This window comes from Haematobia irritans, chromosome 3 (assembly GCF_050003625.1).
Source record: "Haematobia irritans isolate KBUSLIRL chromosome 3, ASM5000362v1, whole genome shotgun sequence".
Classification (NCBI taxonomy): domain Eukaryota; kingdom Metazoa; phylum Arthropoda; class Insecta; order Diptera; family Muscidae; genus Haematobia; species Haematobia irritans.
Window position 1 is genome coordinate 21,574,974 of NC_134399.1, and position 21,182 is coordinate 21,596,155.

A 21,182-nucleotide genomic window follows, 5' to 3' on the forward strand; every position below is an offset into this window, starting at 1 on the left:
TGAAAAGTCAAGTGACTCAATTTCTTTGTGGAGAACGAGAAATGCCGTACAAACCAGTCAATTTGCATTAAACAAAGGTATAGATGTACAACCTTTTATATTCTTTTACAAAATTTTATGTTTTATCATAAGAACATAGGAAGGAAAACAAAACTAAAGATCAATTTAAAATCAGTCATTTGCAGACGGAAAAGTGCCATCTGCAGAGTGCAAAGAAACTACAACGCTGTGAATGAACGTGAGACGTCTATATCTTTCGTGGCCTATGTCTGCCATTAAAGTCATCGCGTTTTGTATAAAATCCAAACAAAAATAACTTATAATACCCTGTTCCACAGTGTGGCGCAGGGTATAAAAAATAAAACTAAATACTTTAAATATTCTACAGTATCTCTAATGGAAAATAGGTACTCGGAATCGTTGAGAAATAAGTCGAGTTTTCGCCCTTTAGAACATTTGAAAAGCCGAGCTTTTGACGTTTCGACTTTTTCAACATATCGAAAAGTAGACTTTTGGACTTTTTGATAAAGTCGAGTTTTCGATTTTTTGAATATTAGAAAAAGTGGACTTTTCAACACTTCGAGTTTCTAAATTTGCAAAAATCGACTTTTCGGGGTTTCGAAGTTTTGAATATTAGTAGAAGCTGACTATTTGACCTCTTCAAAATACAAAAAAAAAAGTTTTCGACTTTTTGAAAATTTGGAAAAGTCGCTTTTCATAAAATTTAGTAGAGTCGACTTTTAGACTTTTTCAAAATTTTGAAAAGTTGACTTATTAATTTTTAAAATTTACTAAAGCCGCTTTTCTAGTTTTCGACGAAAATTAAGAAAATACTTTTTTTTACTTTTCGACTTTTTCAAAATTTCGGAAAAGTTCTTGACTTTTAGAAAATTTTTAAAATTCGACTTAATCAAAATTTTGAAAAATGGCAAATGTTGGATTTTCGACATTTTGACTTTTTTAAAATTTAGAAACGCGTTTCGACGTTTATTACAATATTTGAAAAAGTAAACCTTTCGACTTTTTCAATATTACGAAAAGTCGAGTTTTCCAAAATTGGAAAAGTTGACCTTTATAAAATTTTGAAATGTCGATCTTTTGGCTTCTCAAAAAGTCGACTTTTCGAGTTTTTGACTTTTTGAAAATATGGGAAAATTGACATTTAGAAAAGTCGATGTTTCTTAAAATTTGCAAAAGTCGACTTTTCGACTTTTGGCTTTTTCAATATTTAAAAAGAAGTTTATGACTTTAAGAAAATTTGAAATATTGACCTACACGTTTTTCAATATTTTTTTCAATAATTTTCGTAACGTCGACTTTTGACTTTTCGAAAATTAGGAAAAGTCAACTTTTTGAAGTTTTGACTTTTATAATAGTTGATTTTTCGATTTTTTGGAAAATAAAGAAAATTCGACTTTTTCGCAAAAAAATCGCAACATTAAAAGCCGATTAGTCCTTCGAAGGATATCTTGCCTCTCGCTGAGAGCGATGATATTTGTTACTTTTTCAAAATTACGGATAAGTTCTAGACTTTAAAAAAAAAATTGAAAATGCTACCTTTCTTTTTCATCCGATCCGGCTGAAATTTGGTACATGGTATTAGTATATGGTCTCTAACAACCATGCACAAATTGGTCCAAATCGGTCCATAATTATATATAGCCCCCATATAAACCAATCCCCAGATTTGGCTTGCGTAGCCTCTAAGAGAAGCAAATTTCATCCGATCCGGTTGAAATTTGGTACGTGGTGTTTATATATGGTCTCCAACAACCATGCCAGAATTGGTCCATACCGGTCTTAATTATACATAACCCCCATTTAAACCGATCCCCAGATTTGACATCCGGAGCCATTGGAGGAGCAAAATTCATCCGACCCGATTGAAATTTGGTACATTGCGCTAGTATATGTCCGCTAACAACCATGCCAAAATTGGTCCATATCGGTCTATAGTTATATATAGCCGATCCCCACACATCGGTCCATAATTATATATAGCTCTCATATAAACCGATCCCCAGATTTGACCTCCGGAGCCTCATGGATGAGCAAAATTCATCCGATTCGGTTGAAATTTGGTACGTGGTGTTAGTATATAGTATCTGACAACCATGCAGGAATTTGTCCATATCGGTCCATAATTATATGTAGCCCCCATATAAACCGATCCCCAGATTTGACCTCCAGAGCTATTGGAGGATGAAAATTCATTCGACCCGGTTGAAATTTGGTACGTTGTAAAATTTGGTACATTGCGCTAGTATATGGCCGCTAACAACCATGCCAAAATTGGCCCATATCGGTCTATAGTTATATATAGCCGATCCCCAAAAATAATCTACCAACATTTTATTTCTATAGAAAATTTTGTCGAAATTTTATTACTATAGAAAATTTTGTCAAAATTTTATTTCTATAGAAAATTTTGTCAAAATTTTATTTCTATAGAAAATTTTTTCAGGATTTTATTTCTATAGAAAATTTTGTCAAAATTTTATTACTATAGAAAATTTTGTCAAAATTTTATTACTATAGAAAATTTTGTCAAAATTTTATTACTATAGAAAATTTTGTCACCATTTTATTGCTATAGAAAATTTTGTCAAAATTTTATTACTATAGAAAATTGTGTCAAAATTTTATTACTATAGAAAATTTTGTCAAAATTTTATTACTATAGAAAATTTTGTCAAAATATTACTTCTATAGAAAATTTTGTCAAGATTTTATTTCTATAGAAAATTTTGTCAAAATTTTATTTCTATAAAAAATGTTGTCAACTTTTATTGCTATAGAAATATTTGTCAAAATTTTATTACTATAGAAAATTTTGTAAAAATTTTATTACTATAGAAAATTTTGTCAAAATATTACTTCTATAGATAATTTTGTCAAGATTTTATTTCTAAAGAAAATTTTGTCAAAATTTTATTTCTATAAAAAATGTTGTCAACTTTTATTGCTATAGAAAATTTTGTCAAAATTTTATTACTATAGAAAATTTTGTCAAAATTTTATTTCTATAGAAAATTTTGTCAAAATTTTATTTCTATAGAAAAATGTGTCAAAATTTTATTTCTATAGAAAAATGTGTCAAAATTTTATTTCTATAGAAAATTTTGTCAAAATTTTATTACTAAAGAAAATTTTGTCAAAATTTTATTTCTATAGAAAATTTTGTCATAATTTTATTTCTATAGAAAATTTTGTCAAAATTTTATTTCTATAGAAAATTTTGTCAACTTTTATTGCTATAGAAAATGTTGTCAAAATTTTATTTCTATAGAAAATGTTGTCAAACTGAATTATTTATGTATTTATGTATGCACAGAAAAAAATATCACCAAAATATTTCCAATTAAAAAGTTAATTGAAGTTGAAAATTTTTTCAATTAATAAATTAATTGATACAATTAACTTTTTAATCATGATAGAAACATTAAGTTAATTAAGTCAATGATTGGAAATTTTAAAATTTGTAATTAAAAAATTAATTGATACAATTAACTTTTTAATCTAATTCGGAAGACTAATTAAAATTGTATTTCAAACAATCATTTGTTAATCCAAATAAAAACTCTAAGCCAATTCAGAAAGTAATTAAAAATAGTTACCTTTTTTAATTAATAAATTAATTGAGTTTTGCAATCAACATCAATTAAATTTTTAATTGAATCAATTAAAAAATTAATTGAAATTTGCTGAAAAAATCAATTAATTTTTTAATCAAGAATTTTTTCTATGCCCAATTAAAACTGTGATTGATACTATCATTTTCGTGATTGAAGACATTTCAATTAAAAAATTAATTGGATCAATTAATTTGGTGATTGAATCAGAAAAATTTTTTTTTTTGTGTGTGTATTTAATCGGCCTTTTTTGTTTAATATATACCCCGTATGGACTAACTTACAATTGAGAACGCGGTGTTAAGAAGTTTTAAGATACCTGGCCATCGGCAAGTGATACCGCAACCCAAGTAATTCTATTGTGGATGACAGTCTTTAGTGCAAGTTTCTATGCAATCCATGGTGGAGGGTACATAAGATTCGGCCTGGCCGAACTTACGGTAGTATATAGTTGTTGTCTCTTAGAAAATTTACCCCCATTTTCATGAAGCTCCGTTAGTGCTAGGTTAGCTAACGAACTTTTAAACCGTACTATGGACATATCTATCATCTTGCCTATATATTCTATATGCCAGTTAGGAGCTTAACTGCTAAAAAATTTTTAGTTAAAGTAAACCGGATAGAAGATATTTCCATTTTATTTTCTGTTAACTGGGAGTTAAAGTCTAACGGAGCTTCATGACAATGGCCGTTAGAAGTCGAGTTTTCGACTTTTTATAAAATTTATAGTAGTAGGTAGTCGACGTTTTTAAACTTTCGAAAATTTAGTAAAGTCGTCTTCTCAACTTTTTGAAAATAAGGAAAAGTCAACTTTTTTAAAAATTGAAAAAAAACGATTTTTCGTATTTTTCAAAAATTTAAAAATTTGGTTTTATTCAAAATGTAAGAAAATAAACTTTTTATTTTTGTATGGGAACCGGATAATTTTACACGTTCATATTAACTGCATATCTACACGCTCACAAAAAATCGCTTCTGTAACATATACTCCCAAACATATTTTGCTTCAAGCATATATATTTTTGGGTATTGCCCAAACATTTATATGTTTGATCTCTACCAATATATAATATGTTTGAAAGCATATTGGTCTGAACAATATATGTTTGGGTAGTCTAAGTTCCAAACATTTCGTATTTTTGCATCCAAATTCAATAATGTTGTCTTCCAAAAAACTATATGTTATTATGTGAACATATAATATGTTTGGAAGCATTTTGCACCCAAAAATATTATATGCTTAAAAAAAAATTCTCCCAAACAATATTGTGCTCAAAATTTTATTTATTTATTTATATATTTACAATCATAATGAATTATGAAAATAAACAGGTAATATAGGTGCTAACAACATAGGTTTTCGACCTGAATGCTCAAAATTTTGTTTCTGCCCAATTGTATATTCCCCCACATCTTTCTCACTTCCACGAGATTTTTTAGTTCTTAGCACCTTTTTCTGTAATACAAACATTGTAGAAGAAATTATTCAATTGTATGATTTTTTATTTTAATTTTACCTTTTGCCGGACGGGGATTCGAACAGCGGACCACACAGTTTGTAAGGATCAAAGAAGTAGCTGATCAATTGCCCAAGGAAAAATAAAATGTTAATTTTGTAATAACAAGCAACAACCACCAACTTAATTCAATATCGCTCCCTGTTAAATAGCGCTCCAAGCTACTAAACACATATATGTTTATAGGCTATTACTAAATTAATATATGTTTGCATCCAAGCATATTATATTTACAAACATTTTATGTCCCAAACATAATATGTTCTAACATATTAACATATATGTCCCAAACATGTTATGCTAGTTTATGAACATTATATGCTTGCACTCAAAAATATTGTGTTTAAAAATTTGTGTTCCAAACATATAATGTTTATAGCCAAACATATGAAAAACAGTCTTTTTCATCCGTGTATACATATGTATCCCGTTTATAGTTATCTTAGAAAAAATGTGCATCATGTTCCTCATTTCATTCAAAATTCACTTTTTCATTAAAAGTGGTTTAGTCGATTTTGACCAACATCAAAAGTCGATTTGAATCAATTTTAAAATCAGTCAAGTAAATTTGAATGAATTTCGTCATATTGTATTTTTTGGAAAATAAATGTTTTCACTTCTAAATAATTTCACAAAATAATTGCTTTAATAAATTCACGATTTGGAGTTGCGTTTTTCTGCAAAAAACTTCGATGACATTCCTTTTTCCTTCTGTCTTTCACATTCCATATTAACTTCGATCAAAAGTTCAATTTCATCTTTTATATAATCCAATTGTTTTTCTACTTCATTACGTTGATAGACTGGATCAATATCTGTAATAAGAACCGTTTAAAGTCATCTATCGAAATTGAAAAAAATAAGAATGAAAGCATACTTCTTCTTTTACAGAGTAGTCGATACATGTTGTGTATACCATCCAATGCTCGATCTTTATTCAAATCATGGTTAGCTACGGTATCTTTTGCATTAGCCATAATTTTCTCCCATTTGGAACATTCTGCCCTTGCTAGATTGTATGATCTCTCCAATTCAGCCAGATCATTTTTCAAACCCAAAACTGTGAGGGCAGCTTCATTGGTGACCTTAACCATACGCTGACGCATTTCTTCGATTTCTTGGAGTTTTTCCTGTTCCAAACGTGATATCTCGACTTGGGCCAGCACTATAAGGTATGGTTTAAATAAAACAAAAATTGGATCAATAAAAATATTTATATACATATATAAATAGGTGATGTTTTGAAATACGAACTTAAGGCATCACATCGGTCCATGCAATCTTTAACCGATTCAAATATATCCGACTTCTCAACTACTTCCTGTAGCACTTGTTCATAGGGCTCAAACTCTTTCACTGTTGCCTTTAAAACATCTCGAAAATTAGCTGCAAAAAAAAGAAATAATACACTCAGAGAAAAATACTTTGCAAAAAAATTATAGTCGGTGCCGTATCTTTTTATTACCTTGTCTCTCATTCCCTTTGTAACACATCGAAATATTGGTCTCAGACCCAATAAAGCATATATATTCTGGGTCGTGGCGAAATTCTGAGTCGATGTAGCGATTTCCGTTCGGCTGTCCGTCCGCCTGTTGACCGTATCTTTTTATAACTTTGTCATTCCCTTTGTAACACATCGAAATATTGGTCTCAGACGGGAGCTACCGTGGTGCAATGGTTAGCATGCCCGCCTTGCATACACAAGGTCGTGGGTTCGATTCCTGCTTCAAACGAACACCAAAAAGTTTTTCAGCGGTGGATTATCCAACCTCAGTAATGCTGGTGACATTTCTGAGGGTTTCAAAGCATCTCAAAGTGGTTTCACTGCTATGTCGAACGCCGTTCGGACTCGGCTATAAAAAGGAGGTCCCTTGTCATTGAGCTTAACATGGAATCGGTCAGCACTCAGTGATAAGAGCGAAGTTCACCAATGTGGTATCACAATGGACTGAATAGTCTAATGTGCTTTACAGACTATCAGTTATTCCGGAAGGAATGTCGGTGTTTGTAAAGAATCTTACAGTGTGTCGGATCGATACGACTTGTCGGCGATGACTAAATAATCGGTAAATGTAATATCCATCGACACGAGCACTGTCGTCCGGAATAACTGATAGTCTGTAGAGCGCATATTTTAAGTGAGCCGGATACATCGGGCTGCCACCTAACCTAACCATTGGTCTCAGACCAGGGCTGCCAATTTTGCCGATTTATCGGCATTTTGACGATTTTTTACTCAAAAAATTGCAAATGCCGATTTTCCGATTTTTGCCCCAAAAATGACGATATTAGCTCAGTTCAAAAAATTTGAACTAGAATCAGTTCGTTTACACATTTAGAGCCACCAAAAGAGAGAATACATTTGACAATAGTCAGATAGAGAAATTGCTAGTTTTTGATAGAGATTTCATACATGTAGGAGCTATACCTCACTTTACATCTACAGTATTAGTATCACGGTTGCCACTCGTGCCAAAAATAATCCACCAAAACTTGAAGAAAATTTTATCAAAAATCGACAAAATTACAAAAAAAATTTTGTTTTATTAGAAAGAAATGTTTTTATGGAATTTATAGAAAATTTGTTAAAATTTTATGACTACAGAAAAAGTTGTCAAAATTTTATTTCTATAGAAAATTTCGGCAAAATTTTATTTCTATAGAAAATTTTGTCAAAATTTTATTTCTATAGAAAATTTTGCCAAAATTTTACTTCTATAGAAAATTTTGTCAAAATTTTACTTCGATAGAAAATTTTGTTAAAATTTTATTTCTATAGAAATTTTTTTCAAAATTTTATTTCTATAGAGAATTTTGTCAAAATTTTCTTTTTTTTTAATTTTTTTTCAAAATTTTATTTCTATAGAAAATTTTGTCAAAATTGTATTTTTATAGAACATTTCGTCTAAATTGTATTTCTATAAAAAATTTTGTCAACATTTTATTTCTATAGAGAATTTTGTCACAATTTTATTTCTATAGAAAACTTTCTCAAGCCTTTATATCTGTAGAGAATTTTTGCACATTTTATTCTTGCGAAAAATTTATTGCTATAGAACATTTTTGTCAACTTTTTCTATAGTAAATTCTTGCAAAAATTTATTTCTATGAAGATTTTTGCTAAATTATATTTCTAAGAAAATTTTTAAAAATTTTATTTTTAATAAAATTTTTGCAAACTGTAAAATTTTGGAAAATCGGGTAACACATATGTAAATATTAAAGATATTTATTTTTAAATAAAAACTTACTAAAGTAAAACTATATATTAAAAAAAAAATATTTTTTATATTATTTTTTGAATTCCATAGCATTGCATAAAAATGTTCTTTTTTTAATTTTATTTTTATACACGACTGAATTCATTATGATTGTTTTGTTGAAATGCATAGTTGTGTTAATTTTCTTTTCCTTATATGAAATAAATATTTTTTTTATTTTGTTTTTAACCAAAAATTTAGTTTGGTTTTATATTATTAACATTGCAGATTTTTTGACGATTTTTAAAATGGAAGTGACGATTATGACGATTTTTTCGGAAAAAGGTGACGATTATTCTTGAAATTTTATTGGCAGCCCTGTCTCAGACCCAAAAAAGCACATATATTTTGGGTCGTGGTGAAATTGTGATTCGATGTAGCGATGTCTGTCGGTCTGTTGAAATCATCTTCCTTCCGAATCATCCAACTTCCGAACGAAATAACCTATCGACCTCAAACTTGGTATAAGTAGTTATTATTGATATAGATGGGACGGTATTGGAAATGGGCCATATCGGACTACCGTTGGGTATATCACTCATATAAACCGATTCCCAGTTTTGGCCTCCGGAACCTCTTGGAGGAGTAAATTTCATCTGAACCGATTGAAATTCGGTACATGGTGTTAATATATGCCTTCTAACAATCATGAAAAAAGCTGTCCATATTGGTCCATAATTATATGTAGCCCCCATATAAACCGATCCCCGATTTGCCTTACAGAGTCTTTGGGAAGAGCAAATTTCATTCGATTCGGTTGAAATTTGGTAAGCCATGTTAGTATAACAACTATGCAATAATTGGTCAATATAGATCCACTTAACAGGTTGGCTGATAAGTCCCCGGTCTAACACATAGATGCCGTCGCTAGTTTTAAATGCATATTATTTTTATATAGTACCAACCTTCAAATAATTCGTGTCAAAATTTGATGTAAGTCATTTAGTTTGTGAAATATAGCGTCTTTTGTGAAGCAACTTTTGTTATTGTGAAAAAATTTGAAAAAAAAGGAATTTCGTGTTTTGATAAAATACTGTTTTCTGAAGGGAAAAAATACGGTGGAAGCAAAAACTTGGCTTGATAATGAGTTTCCGGACACTGCCCCAGGGAAATCAACAATAATTGATTGGTATGCAAAATTCAAGCGTGGTGAAATGAGCACGGAGGACGATGAACACAGTGGACGCCCGAAAGAGGTGGTTACCGATGAAAACATCACAAAAATCCACAAAATGATTTTGAATGACCGTAAAATGAAGTTGATCGAGATCGAGAGCAGAGGCCTTAAAGATATCAAGGAACGTGTTGGTCATGTCATTCATCAATATTTGGATATGCGGAAGATCTGTGAAAAATGGGTGCCGTGCGAGCTCACATTTGACCAAAAACAACAACGTGTTGATGATTCTGAACGGTGTTTGCAGCTGTTAACTCGTAATACACCCGAGTTTTTCCGTCGATATGTGACAATTGGATGAAACATGGCTCCATCACTACACTCCTGAGTCAAATCGACAGTCGGCGGAGTGGACAGCGACCGGTGAACCGTCTCCGAAGCGTGGAAAGACTCAAAAGTCCGCTGGAAAAGTAATGGCCTCTGTTTTTTGGGGTGCGCATGGAATAATTTTTATCGATTATCTTGAGAAGGGAAAAACCATCAACAGTGACTATTATATGGCGTTATTGGAGCGTTTGAAGGTCGAAATCGCGGCAAAACGGCCCCATATGAAGAAGAAAAAAGTGTTGTTCCACCAAAACAACGCACCGTGCCACAAGCCATTGAGAACGATGGCAAAAATTCATGAATTGGGCTTCGAATTGCTTCCCCACCCACCGTATTCTCCAGATCTGGCCCCAGCGACTTTTTCTTGTTCTCAGATCTCAGAAAAGGATGCTCGCAGGGAAAAATTTGGCTGCAATGAAGAGGTGATCGCCGAAACTGAGGCCTAATTTTGAGCAAAACCGAAGGAGTACTTCCAAAATGGTATCAAAAAATTGGAAGGTTGACTAATAAAAACGAATTTTGGCAAAAAAAATGTGTTTTTCTTTGTTAGACCGGGGACTTATCAGCCAACCTGTTATATATAACCCCTATATAAACTGTTCTCCAGATTTGGCTTGGAGGAAAAAACTTCATCCGATCCGTTTGAAAATCGGTACATGATGTTAGTATGTGCCTTCTAACAGCCATGCAAAAATTGGTCCATATCGGTTCATAATTATATATAGGCCCCATATAAACCTATCACCAGATTTGACCACCGGAATCTCTTGGAGGAGTAAATTTCATCCGAACCTGTTGAAATTCGGTGCATGAAGTTAGTATGTGCCCTCTAACAGCCATGGTCATGACCACATGGTCACTATATTAACCAATCCCCAGATTTGATTTCCGGAACTTTTGGGAGGTGCAAATTTAATCGAATCTGGTTGAAATTTGGCACGTGATGTTACTCTATAGGCGTGCAATAATGTGTCTATATCTGTCCATAATATATATAGCTCGCATGTAAAGAAGATTTAAATTCGGAAGCCTCATGAAGGAACAAAATTTCGTCTGATCCGGTTGAAATTTGGCCCTCTAATTACCATGAGAAAGTTGGTTCATATCGGTTCATAATTATTTATAGACCCCTCTATATAAAACGATCAAGAACTAGAGGCTTATAGAGCTATTTATTTTGCCTTTTTATCTATCTAACATAGACGCAAGATATACACACAAAACAATTCTGATTCAATCATGAAATTAATTGATCCAACTAATTGTTTTAATTGAAATGTCCTCAATAATCATTATAGCAGTTTTAATTGGGCATAAAATAATAAATACTTGATTAAACAAGTATATACGGCCGTAAGTTCGGCCAGGCCGAATCTTATGTACCCTCCACCATGGATTGCGTAGGAACTTCTACTAAAGGTTGTCATCCACAATCGAATTACTTGGGTTGCGATAACACTTGCCGATGGCAAGGTATCGTAAAACTTTTTAACACTGTCTTCTAAATTGTAAGTTAGCCCATACGGGGTATATATTAAACAAAAAAAGGCCGATTAAATACGTATATAATCTAGTTTGACAAAATTTTCTATAGAAATAAAATTTTGACAAAATTTTCTATAGAAATGAAACCTTGACAAAATTTTCTATAGAAATAAAATCTTGACAAAATTTTCTATAGAAATAAAAATTTGACAAAATTTTCTATAGAAATAAAAACTTGACAAAATTTTCTATAGAAATAAAATGTTGACAAAATTTTCTATGGAAGTAAAATGTTGACAAAATTTTCTATAGCAATACAATTTTGACAAAAATTTCTATAGAAATAAAATGTTGACAAAATTTTGTATAGAAATGAAATTTTGACAAAAATTTTGTATAGAAATAAAATGTTGACAAAATTTTCTACAGAAATAAATTTTTTACAAAATTTTCTATAGAAATAAAATTTTGACTAACATTTCTATAGAAATAAACTTTTGATAAAACTTTCTATAGAAATGAAATTTTAACAAAACTTTCTATAGTAATAAAATTTGACAAAATTTTCTATGGAAATAAAGTTTTGGTAGATTACAAAATTTTCTATAGAAATAAAATTTTGACAAAATTTTCTATTTAAATAAAATTTTGACAAACATTTGTATAGAAATAAACTTTTGACAAAACTTTCTATAGAAATGAAATTTTGACAAAACTTTCTATAGTAATAAAATTTGACAAAATTTTCTATGGAAATAAAGTTTTGGTAGATTGTTTTTGGCGATATGGACCAATTTTTGTGTAATAAGTCATCGGCTATATATAACTAAAGACCGATATGGACCAATTTTTACATGGCTGTTAGAGGCCATATATTGACAAAATGTACCAAATTTCAACCGTATCGGATGACTTTTGCTCCTCCAAGAGGTTTCAGACGTCAAATCTAGGGACGGTTTATATGGGAACTACATATAATTATGGACCGATATGGACCAATTTTTGCATGGTTGTTAGAGACCATATACTAACACCATGTACCAAATTTCAACTGGATCGGATGAATTTTGCTCTTCCAAGAGGCTCCGGAGGTCAAATCTGGGGATCGGTTTATATGGGGGCTATATATAATTATGGACCGATATGGACCACTTTTTGCATGGTTATTAGAGGCCGTAAACTAACATCAGGTACCAAATTTCAACCGGATCGGATGAATTTTGCCCCTCCAAGAGGCTCCGGAGGTCAAATCTGGGGATCGGTTTATATGGGGGCTATATATAATTATGGACCGATATGGACCAATTTTTGCATGGTTGTTAAAAACCGTATACTAAGACCACGTACTAAATTTCAACCGGATCGGATGAATTTTGCTCCTCCAAGAGGCTCCGGTGGTCAAATCTGGGGATCGGTTTATATGGGAGCTATATATAATTATGGACCGATATGGACCAATTTTTGCATGGTTGTTAGAGGCCGTATACTAACATCAGGTACCAAATTTCAACCGGATCGGATGAATTTTGCCCCTCCAAAAGTCTCCGGAGGTCAAATCTGGGGATCGGTTTATATGGGGGCTATATATATTTATGGACCGATATGGACCAATTTTTGCATGGTTATTAGAGACCGTATACTAAGACCACGTACCAAATTTCAACCGGATCGGATGAATTTTGCTGCTCCGGGAGGCTCCCCAAGCCAAATTTGGGGATCGGTTTATATGGGGGCTATACGTAAACGTGGTCCGATATGGCCCATTTTCAATACCATCCGACCTACATCAATAACAACTACTTGTGCCAAGTTTCAAGTCGATAGCTTGTTTCGTTCGGAAGTTAGCGTGATTTCCACAGACGGACGGACAGCCGGACAGACGGACGGACGGACAGACGGACAGACGGACGGACATGCTTAGATCGACTCAGAATTTCACCACGACCCAGAATATATATACTTTATGGGGTCTTAGAGCAATATTTCGATGTGTTACAAACGGAATGACAAAGTTAATATACCCCCATCCTATGGTGGAGGGTATAAAAATGTATTGATTTCATTATCAAATTTTGATTACTTTTTTAATTGATTCTATTGATGTTGATTGTAAAAATCAATTATTTTTTTTAACTATTTTCAATTACTCCCTTAACTGACATAGTGTTTTTGGTTTAATTACAAATTGATTGTTTGAAACAAATTTTTAATTAAAAATTAAAAAATTTTCCATCACTTTTTTAACTGACTTATGCTATGGTCACACTGGGAAAATATTTGACAGAAATCAAAACAGAATCCGTCGCCACAGCCAAACCAACAGACATTCTTAGCTCATATTGGATATATAACATCATGGTAGGCATATTTTCCAAAAACCGTATCCAGATATTTGGAAAATAGTTCTGGAAAAATGTTTGACCCTCAGTTTGGTCAAATATTTGCCTAGTGTGACCATAGCCTTAGTCTTCCGAGTTTGATTAAAGAGTTTATTACATTAATACTACGGGTACTGCGTTGAAAAAGTATTGAAAAATGCAGTGCATTTTTCATCCCTGATGCCGGTCTATCTTTTAGTGATAGTACCCTAGGTTAGGTTAGGTTAGGTTAAAGTGGCAGCCCGATTAAATTTCAGGCTCACTTAGACTATTCAGTCCATTGTGATACCACATTTAACTAAAAGTACCTATTACATATGGGCACTTCTAGTCTTAACCACTGAACCTTCTCTATTATTTACTTTTGTGGAACCAACCAGATTGCTCCAAAAACATTAACAAACTGCTGAAGTTAACGTTTTCCAGGTCAGCCAGTAATCTAAAGCTATATGCTCCTAAAATTCGCTTACGCCTTACACAAAAAGCAGGACACTCACACAAGAGGTGTTTAATTGATTCCTTTTCCTCCACGTGATGACAGCTTATACAATAGTCATTATACTTCGCACCTATAGTTTTTGCAAATTCGCCTATCAGGCAGCGACCCGTTATAGCAGATATCAGGAGTGCTATCTGACGCCTTGAGAACACTAGCATATCTAGTGTGCGGTTTAAGTATAAATGGGGCCATATTTGCTTGGTGTCGTTACAACCCTTGCAATTTTCCCATCGAATATTGGCCATCATAACAGCCTTCTCACGCAGTAAGAGCTTGCAGGTGGCCAGAGGCATACCAACAGATTCTAGTTCCCCTGGAATATGTAAGGTAGTTCCTAGCCTTGCTAACACATCTGCTTCACAGTTCCCCGGTATGTTCCTATGACCAGGCACCCATATTAGGTGAATATTGTACTGCTCAGCCATCTCGTTGAGAGATTTGCGGCAGTCTATGGCCGTTTTTGGGTTAAGGAACACAGAGTCCAAGGATTTTATTGCAGGTTGACTGTCTGAGTGTATATTAATGCCAATATTTGTTGGAACATTACTTCTCAGCCAATTCACCACCTCTCTTATTGCCAATATTTCAGCCTGAAAAACACTACAGTGATTAGGTAATCTTTTCGCTATTCGAATTTCCAGATCTTTAGAATATACTCCGAACCCCACTTGTCCATTCAATTTGGAGCCATCTGTATAGAAATCTATATATCTTTTATTCCCCGGGGTCTGTGTACACCACGCCACACTGTTGGGAATTAGAGTTTCAAACTTTTTGTCGAAAAGTGGTTTTGCCAGGGTGTAATCCACTACGTTAGGCACATCTGGCATTACTTTGAGGACCGAACTATGACCGTACATTTTTTCCGACAACAGCGATAGATCGCGCAACCGCACAGCCGTTGTTGCAGCTGACTGTTTGGCCAAAATGTCTAAAGGCAATAGATGTAGCATGACATTAAGGGAGTCTGTTCCTGTCTTACTAAATGCGCCTGAGATACATAAGCTCGCCATACGCTGAACTTTATCTAAACAAGTCGGTTTCTGAAGTGCCGGCCACCAGACTACAACACCATATAGCATTATAGGTCTAACCACTGCCGTGTATAGCCAATGCACAATTTTTGGTCTTAGTCCCCACTTTTTCCCTATTGCCTTTTTGCACGAGTACAAAGCTACCGTGGCTTTTCTCGCCCTCTCTTCAATATTAAGCCTAAAATTCAGCTTCCTGTCCAAAATAACGCCAAGGTATTTTGCACACTCACCAAAGGGAATTTCAGTACCCCCTAAGGAAATGGGCCTAACCGTGTGAGTTTTTGCGATCTTTGCAGTACATGACTATTTCTGTCTTTGCTGGATTTACACCAAGGCCATTATCTTTCGCCCATTTCTCAGTCAACCGGAGAGCTCTCTGTATAATATCTCTGATTGTGGATGGGAATTTTCCCCTGACTGCTAGCGCCACATCATCTGCGTATGCCACCACTTTTATCCTCTCTTTTTCTAGAGAAACCAGAAGGTTGTTTATAGCAACATTCCAAAGAAGAGGTGATAGAACTCCTCCTTGGGGAGTGCCCCTGTTCACATACCTTTGTATGTTTGCTTGCCCTAGTGTGGCTGAAATACGTCTCTGGTACGTACCATTAAATCAGCTACACAACTATTTCATTACTTACAAAGTTCCGCAATGCTTTCCTTATATTTTTCAATTTTTTTCCTCATTTCCTCATGCATAGCAGTCTCTTCGGCCACTTTCTTTTCGGCAACACGTTTCTTATCCATACAATCTTTAATGAAACTATTGACCTCGATAAAACGTTTACGCAAATTGGCATGGATCTTGTAAAGTTTTTGTATACGGGCCGAATTACTGGCCGCTTGGGATTTTGCATTTGCCAACATCTCTTCCTGAAGACGCATCATGGCGGCATATTCGCGTTCATTGCGTATATAGAGAAGTTCTATGGAATCACCAGCAGAATCCCAATTGGGGGGTTTTACTAAAAACATGGATTAATTTTTATTAATATATATCTGTTGAAATTATTTTTTTTCTTTTTACAAACACGAAATATTTCTTCTGCTGTTTGGACTCAATGTAATCTCCTACAGCTTTTTCGGGACTCAAATCCAAATTTCCAATAACATCAACTTTGGTTGTGGGCTTTAAACGAGGCATCTTTTATAAATATATTTTTGTCTATGGAATGCAATATAGAGGGAGATTTTATTTCTATTTATTTTTGGAGTTATTGGTTTCCATGCATGGTTGGTTTCCATGGTCACCCATAAAAAAATTAACATACATAGTACAACCATGGCGTACAACTCCCCAGCAACGTAGCCCATGTACAGCCTGCTGTCAGATACATTTGGATTCGAAATGCCCAGAAAAAAGTAAAATTCGCAAAAACCGGGTTTTTTGATAGTCTAGTTTTCTAGGTTTTAAAAACCCGGACGTTTTGCCAAAGCCCGTGGACGGTATTTTTTGAAACAAGTAACCGGAATAACCAGTTTTCATTTTATGATCAAAAACAAAATCAACAAAAAATAATTTATTAAAAGTTGGACACAATTTTGGAAGTGTTTTCATTGCAGTTTATCTGCTGCTGTTATCTTTTAGTACTTCAGAGTCTAACGAACAACAAATTATAAAATTTTTGGTTATAAATTTTTCCAAAGCCTATTTATGCCTATATTTGATAAATATTCAGATTTTTGGGCAAATATTATAGATATTCATAAAATATTGTTTTAGTTGTGTTACGAGATAGCCCCTAAATTGACATTTTTATTTGTTTCAGCCAAACTAAAACATGTTTCAGTTAATCGAGCTTAAACAAGTAACAGGTTGGCTGATAAGTCCCCGGTCTGACACATAGATGGCGTCGCTAGTATTGAATGCATATAATTTTTATATAGTACCAACCTTCAAATGATTCGTGTCAAAATTTGACGTCTGTTAGTTTGTGAGATAGAGCGTCTTTGCTTCACAAAAGACGCACTATCGTTATTGTGAAAAAAAATGGAAAAAAAAGGAATTTCGTGTTTTGATAAAATACTGTTTTCCGAAGGGAAAAAATACGGTGGAAGCAAAAACTTGGCTTGATAATGAGTTTCCGGACTCTGCCCCAGGAAAATCAACAATAATTGATTGGTATGCAAAATTCAAGCGTGGTGAAATGAGCACGGAGGACGGTGAACACAGTGGACGCCCGAAAGAGTTGGTTACCGACGAAAACATCAAAAAAAACTCGTAATACACCCGAGTTTTTCCGTCGATATGTGACAATGGATGAAACATGGCTCCATCACTACACTCCTGAGTCCAGTCGAAAGTCGGCTGAGTGGACAGCGACCGGTGAACCGTCTCCGAAGCGTGGAAAGACTCAAAAGTCCGCTGGCAAAGTAATGGACTCTGTTTTTTGGGATGCGCATGGAATAATTTTTATCGATTATCTTGAGAAGGGAAAAATCATCAACAGTGACTATACGGCGTTATTGGAGCGTTTGAAGGTCGAAATCGCGGCAAAACGGTCCCATATGAAGAAGAAAAAAGTGTTGTTCCACCAAGACAACGCACTGTGCCACAAGCCATTGAGAACGATGGCAAAAATTCATGAATTGGGCTTCGAATTGCTTCCCCACCCACCGTATTCTCCAGATCTGGCCCCCAGTGACTTTTTCTTGTTCTCAGACCTCAAAAGGATGCTCGCAGGGAAAAAATTTGGCTGCAATGAAGAGGTGATTGCCGAAACTGAGGCCTATTTTGAGGCAAAATCGTAGGAGTACTACCAAAATGGTATCAAAAAATTGGAAGGTCGTTATAATCGTAGTATCGCCCTTGAAGGGAACTATGTTGAATAATAAAAACGAATTTTGACAAAAAAATGTGTTCTTCTTTGTTAGACCGGGGACTTATCAGCCAACCTGTTATAGGGTGGCCGATTTGTAATACAACAAAGCAAAATGGTATATTTATACCCTGCGCCACACTGTGGAACAGGGTATTATAAGTTATTGCATATGTTTGCAACACCCAGAAGGAGAGGAGATAGACACATGGTGTCTTTGGCAAAAATGTTTAGGGTGGGCTCCTGAGTCGATATAGCTACGTCCGTCCGCCCGTCTGTCCGTGAACACATTTTTGTAATGAAAGTCTAGGTCGCAGTTTTGGTCCAATCGACTTCAAATTTGGCACAAGTATGTATTTCGGCTCAGAATAGAACCCTATTGATTTTGGAAGAAATCGGTTCAGATTTAGATATACATAGCTCCCATATATATATATATATCATATATATATATATATATATATATATATATATATATATATATATATATATATATATATATATATATATATATATATATATATATTATATATATATATATATATATATATATATATATAATATATATATATATATATATATATATATATATATATATATATATATATATATATATATATATATATATATATATATATATATATATATATATATATATATATATATATATATATATATATATATACATATATATATATATATATATATATATATATATATATATATATATATATATATATATATATATATATATATATATATATATATATATATATATATATATATTATATATATATATATATATTATATATTATATATATATATATATATGTATATATATACCCAGAGTTTTACCCAAATTTGCTTAAAATTTTGCACAAGAAGAACAATTAGTACTATAGTCAAGTGTGCCAAATTTTATTGAAATCGGTTCAGATTTAGATATAGCTCCCATATATATCTTTCGTCCTATATGGAGTAATACGGTCCCAGAAGCCAGAGTTTTACCCCAATTTGGTTGAAATTTTCCACTAGGAGTACAATTAGTAGTGTAGTCAAGGGTGCCAAATTTTATTGAAATCGGTTCAGATTTAGATATAGCTCCTATATATATCGTTCGCCCGATTTACACTCATATGACCACAGTGGCCAATCTTTTACTCGGATTTAATGGAAATTTTGCACAGGGAGTAGAATTAGCATAGCTACAATCTATGCGTGCCAAATTTGGTTGAAATCGGTTCAGATTTAGATATATCTCCCATATATATGTTTTTCTGATTTCGACAAAAATGGTCAAAATACCAACATTTTCCTTGTAAAATCGCCATTGCTTAGTCGAAAAGTTGTAAAAATGATTTTAATTTCCTAAACTTCTAATACATATATATCGAGCGATAAATCATAAATAAACTTTTGCGAAGTTTCCTTAAAATTGCTTCAGATTTAAATGTTTCCCATATTTATTTTTTACTAACATTGTGTTCCACCCTAGTGCATTAGCCGACTTAAATTTTGAGTCTATAGATTTTGTAAAAGTCTATCAAATTCTGTCCAAATCGAGTGATATTTAAATGTATGTATTTGGGACAAACCTTTATATATAGCCCCCAACACATTTGGCGGATGTGATATGGTATCGAAAATTTAGATCTACAAAGTGGTGCAGGGTATAATATAGTCGGCCCCGCCCGACTTTAGACTTTCCTTACTTGTTTTTTTAATTTTTTTGTTTTAATTTCTTGTTCAAAAGTAAAAATTTTGGAAACAACATAAACTTTTAGAATATGTTAAGATTTGTTGCACGGATGAAAAAGACTGTTTTTCATATGTTTGGCTATAAGCATTATATGTTGGAACACAAATTTTTAAACACAATATTTTTGAGTGCAAGCATATAATGTTCATAAACTAGCATAACATGTTTGGGACATATATGTTAATATGTTAGAACATATTATGTTTGGGACATAAAATGTTTGTAAATATAATATGCTTGGATGCAAACATATATTAATTTAGAAATAGCCTATAAACATATATGTGTTTAGTAGCTTGGAGCGCTATTTAACAGGGAGCGATATTGAATTAAGTTGGTGGTTGTTGCTTGTTATTACAAAATTAACATTTTATTTTTCCTTGGGCAATTGATCAGCTACTTCTTTGATCCTTACAAACTGTGTGGTCCGCTGTTCGAATCTCCGTCCGGCAAAAGGTAAAATTAAAATAAAAAAAAATCATATAATTAAATAATTTCTCCTACAATGTTTGTATTACAGAAAAAGGTGCTAAGAACTAAAAAATCTCGTGGAAGTGAGAAAGATGTGGGGGAATATACAATTAGGCAGAAACAAAATTTTGAGCATTCAGGTCGAAAACCTATGTTGTTAGCACCTATATTACCTGTTTATTTTCATAATTCATTATGATTGTAAATATATAAATAAATAAATAAAATTTTGAGCACAATATTGTTTGGGAGAATTTTTTTAAGCATATAATATTTTTGGGTGCAAAATGCTTCCAAACATATTATATGTTCACATAATAACGTATTGTTTTTTGGAAGACAACATTATTGAATATGGATGCAAAAATACAAAATGTTTGGAAATTGACTACCCAAACATATATTGTTTAGACCAATATGCTTCAAACATATTATATATTGGAAGAGATCAAACATATAAATGTTTGGGCAATAGCCAAAAATGTATATGCTTGAAGCAAAATATGTTTGGGAGTATATGTTACAGAAGCGATTTTGTGAGCGTGTGGAATCGGCTACATTTGGCGCGAATAATTCCCTTCAAACGGCCAACAAAGTCATCAAGCGTTGCAAGAAAGTGACTTAGCAGAATTTTGGTCGATTTCTTTGGTATTTTTGAGCTACCAACCATACACCCCAAAAGTCCAAAGGATTGAGATTTTAGTGCAATGGCCACTAGAAATAAAGCGAAACCCGTCCTTTTTCAGCCAATATTTGGTTGACACATGCTGAGAGCGTTGGTGCTGTTGGTATATTCATGGTCGGCGGTCGAAATATTTGTCTGC

The 21,182-nt window shown here is 33.0% G+C and overlaps 1 protein-coding gene across 1 annotated transcript; it reads right to left on the reverse strand.

The window, feature by feature from the left end:
* Positions 1-5,712: 5,712 nt before the first annotated feature.
* LOC142229148 (coiled-coil domain-containing protein 42 homolog) lies at positions 5,713-16,540 on the reverse strand. The gene is made up of 5 exons (XM_075299685.1): positions 16,343-16,540; positions 15,951-16,275; positions 6,404-6,535; positions 6,027-6,314; positions 5,713-5,964 (listed from the first exon to the last, which is right to left on the reverse strand). Exons 1-5 carry the CDS (start codon positions 16,451-16,453, stop codon positions 5,804-5,806), a joined length of 1,017 nt encoding a protein of 338 aa, XP_075155800.1. The 5' UTR covers positions 16,454-16,540; the 3' UTR covers positions 5,713-5,803.
* Between the last annotated feature and the right edge of the window lie 4,642 nt (positions 16,541-21,182).

Bases quoted from the DNA above. Each gene is read 5' to 3' on its own strand.
- LOC142229148 (XM_075299685.1), bottom strand. From the start codon at position 16,453: ATGCCTCGTTTAAAGCCCACAACCAAAGTTGATGTTATTGGAAATTTG. The intron at 6,315-6,403 runs GTTCGTATTTCA...CATACCTTATAG, and splicing joins GGACCGATGTGATGCCTTAA to TGCTGGCCCAAGTCGAGATA. The intron at 5,965-6,026 runs GTATGCTTTCAT...TTCTTATTACAG, and splicing joins ACTACTCTGTAAAAGAAGAA to ATATTGATCCAGTCTATCAA.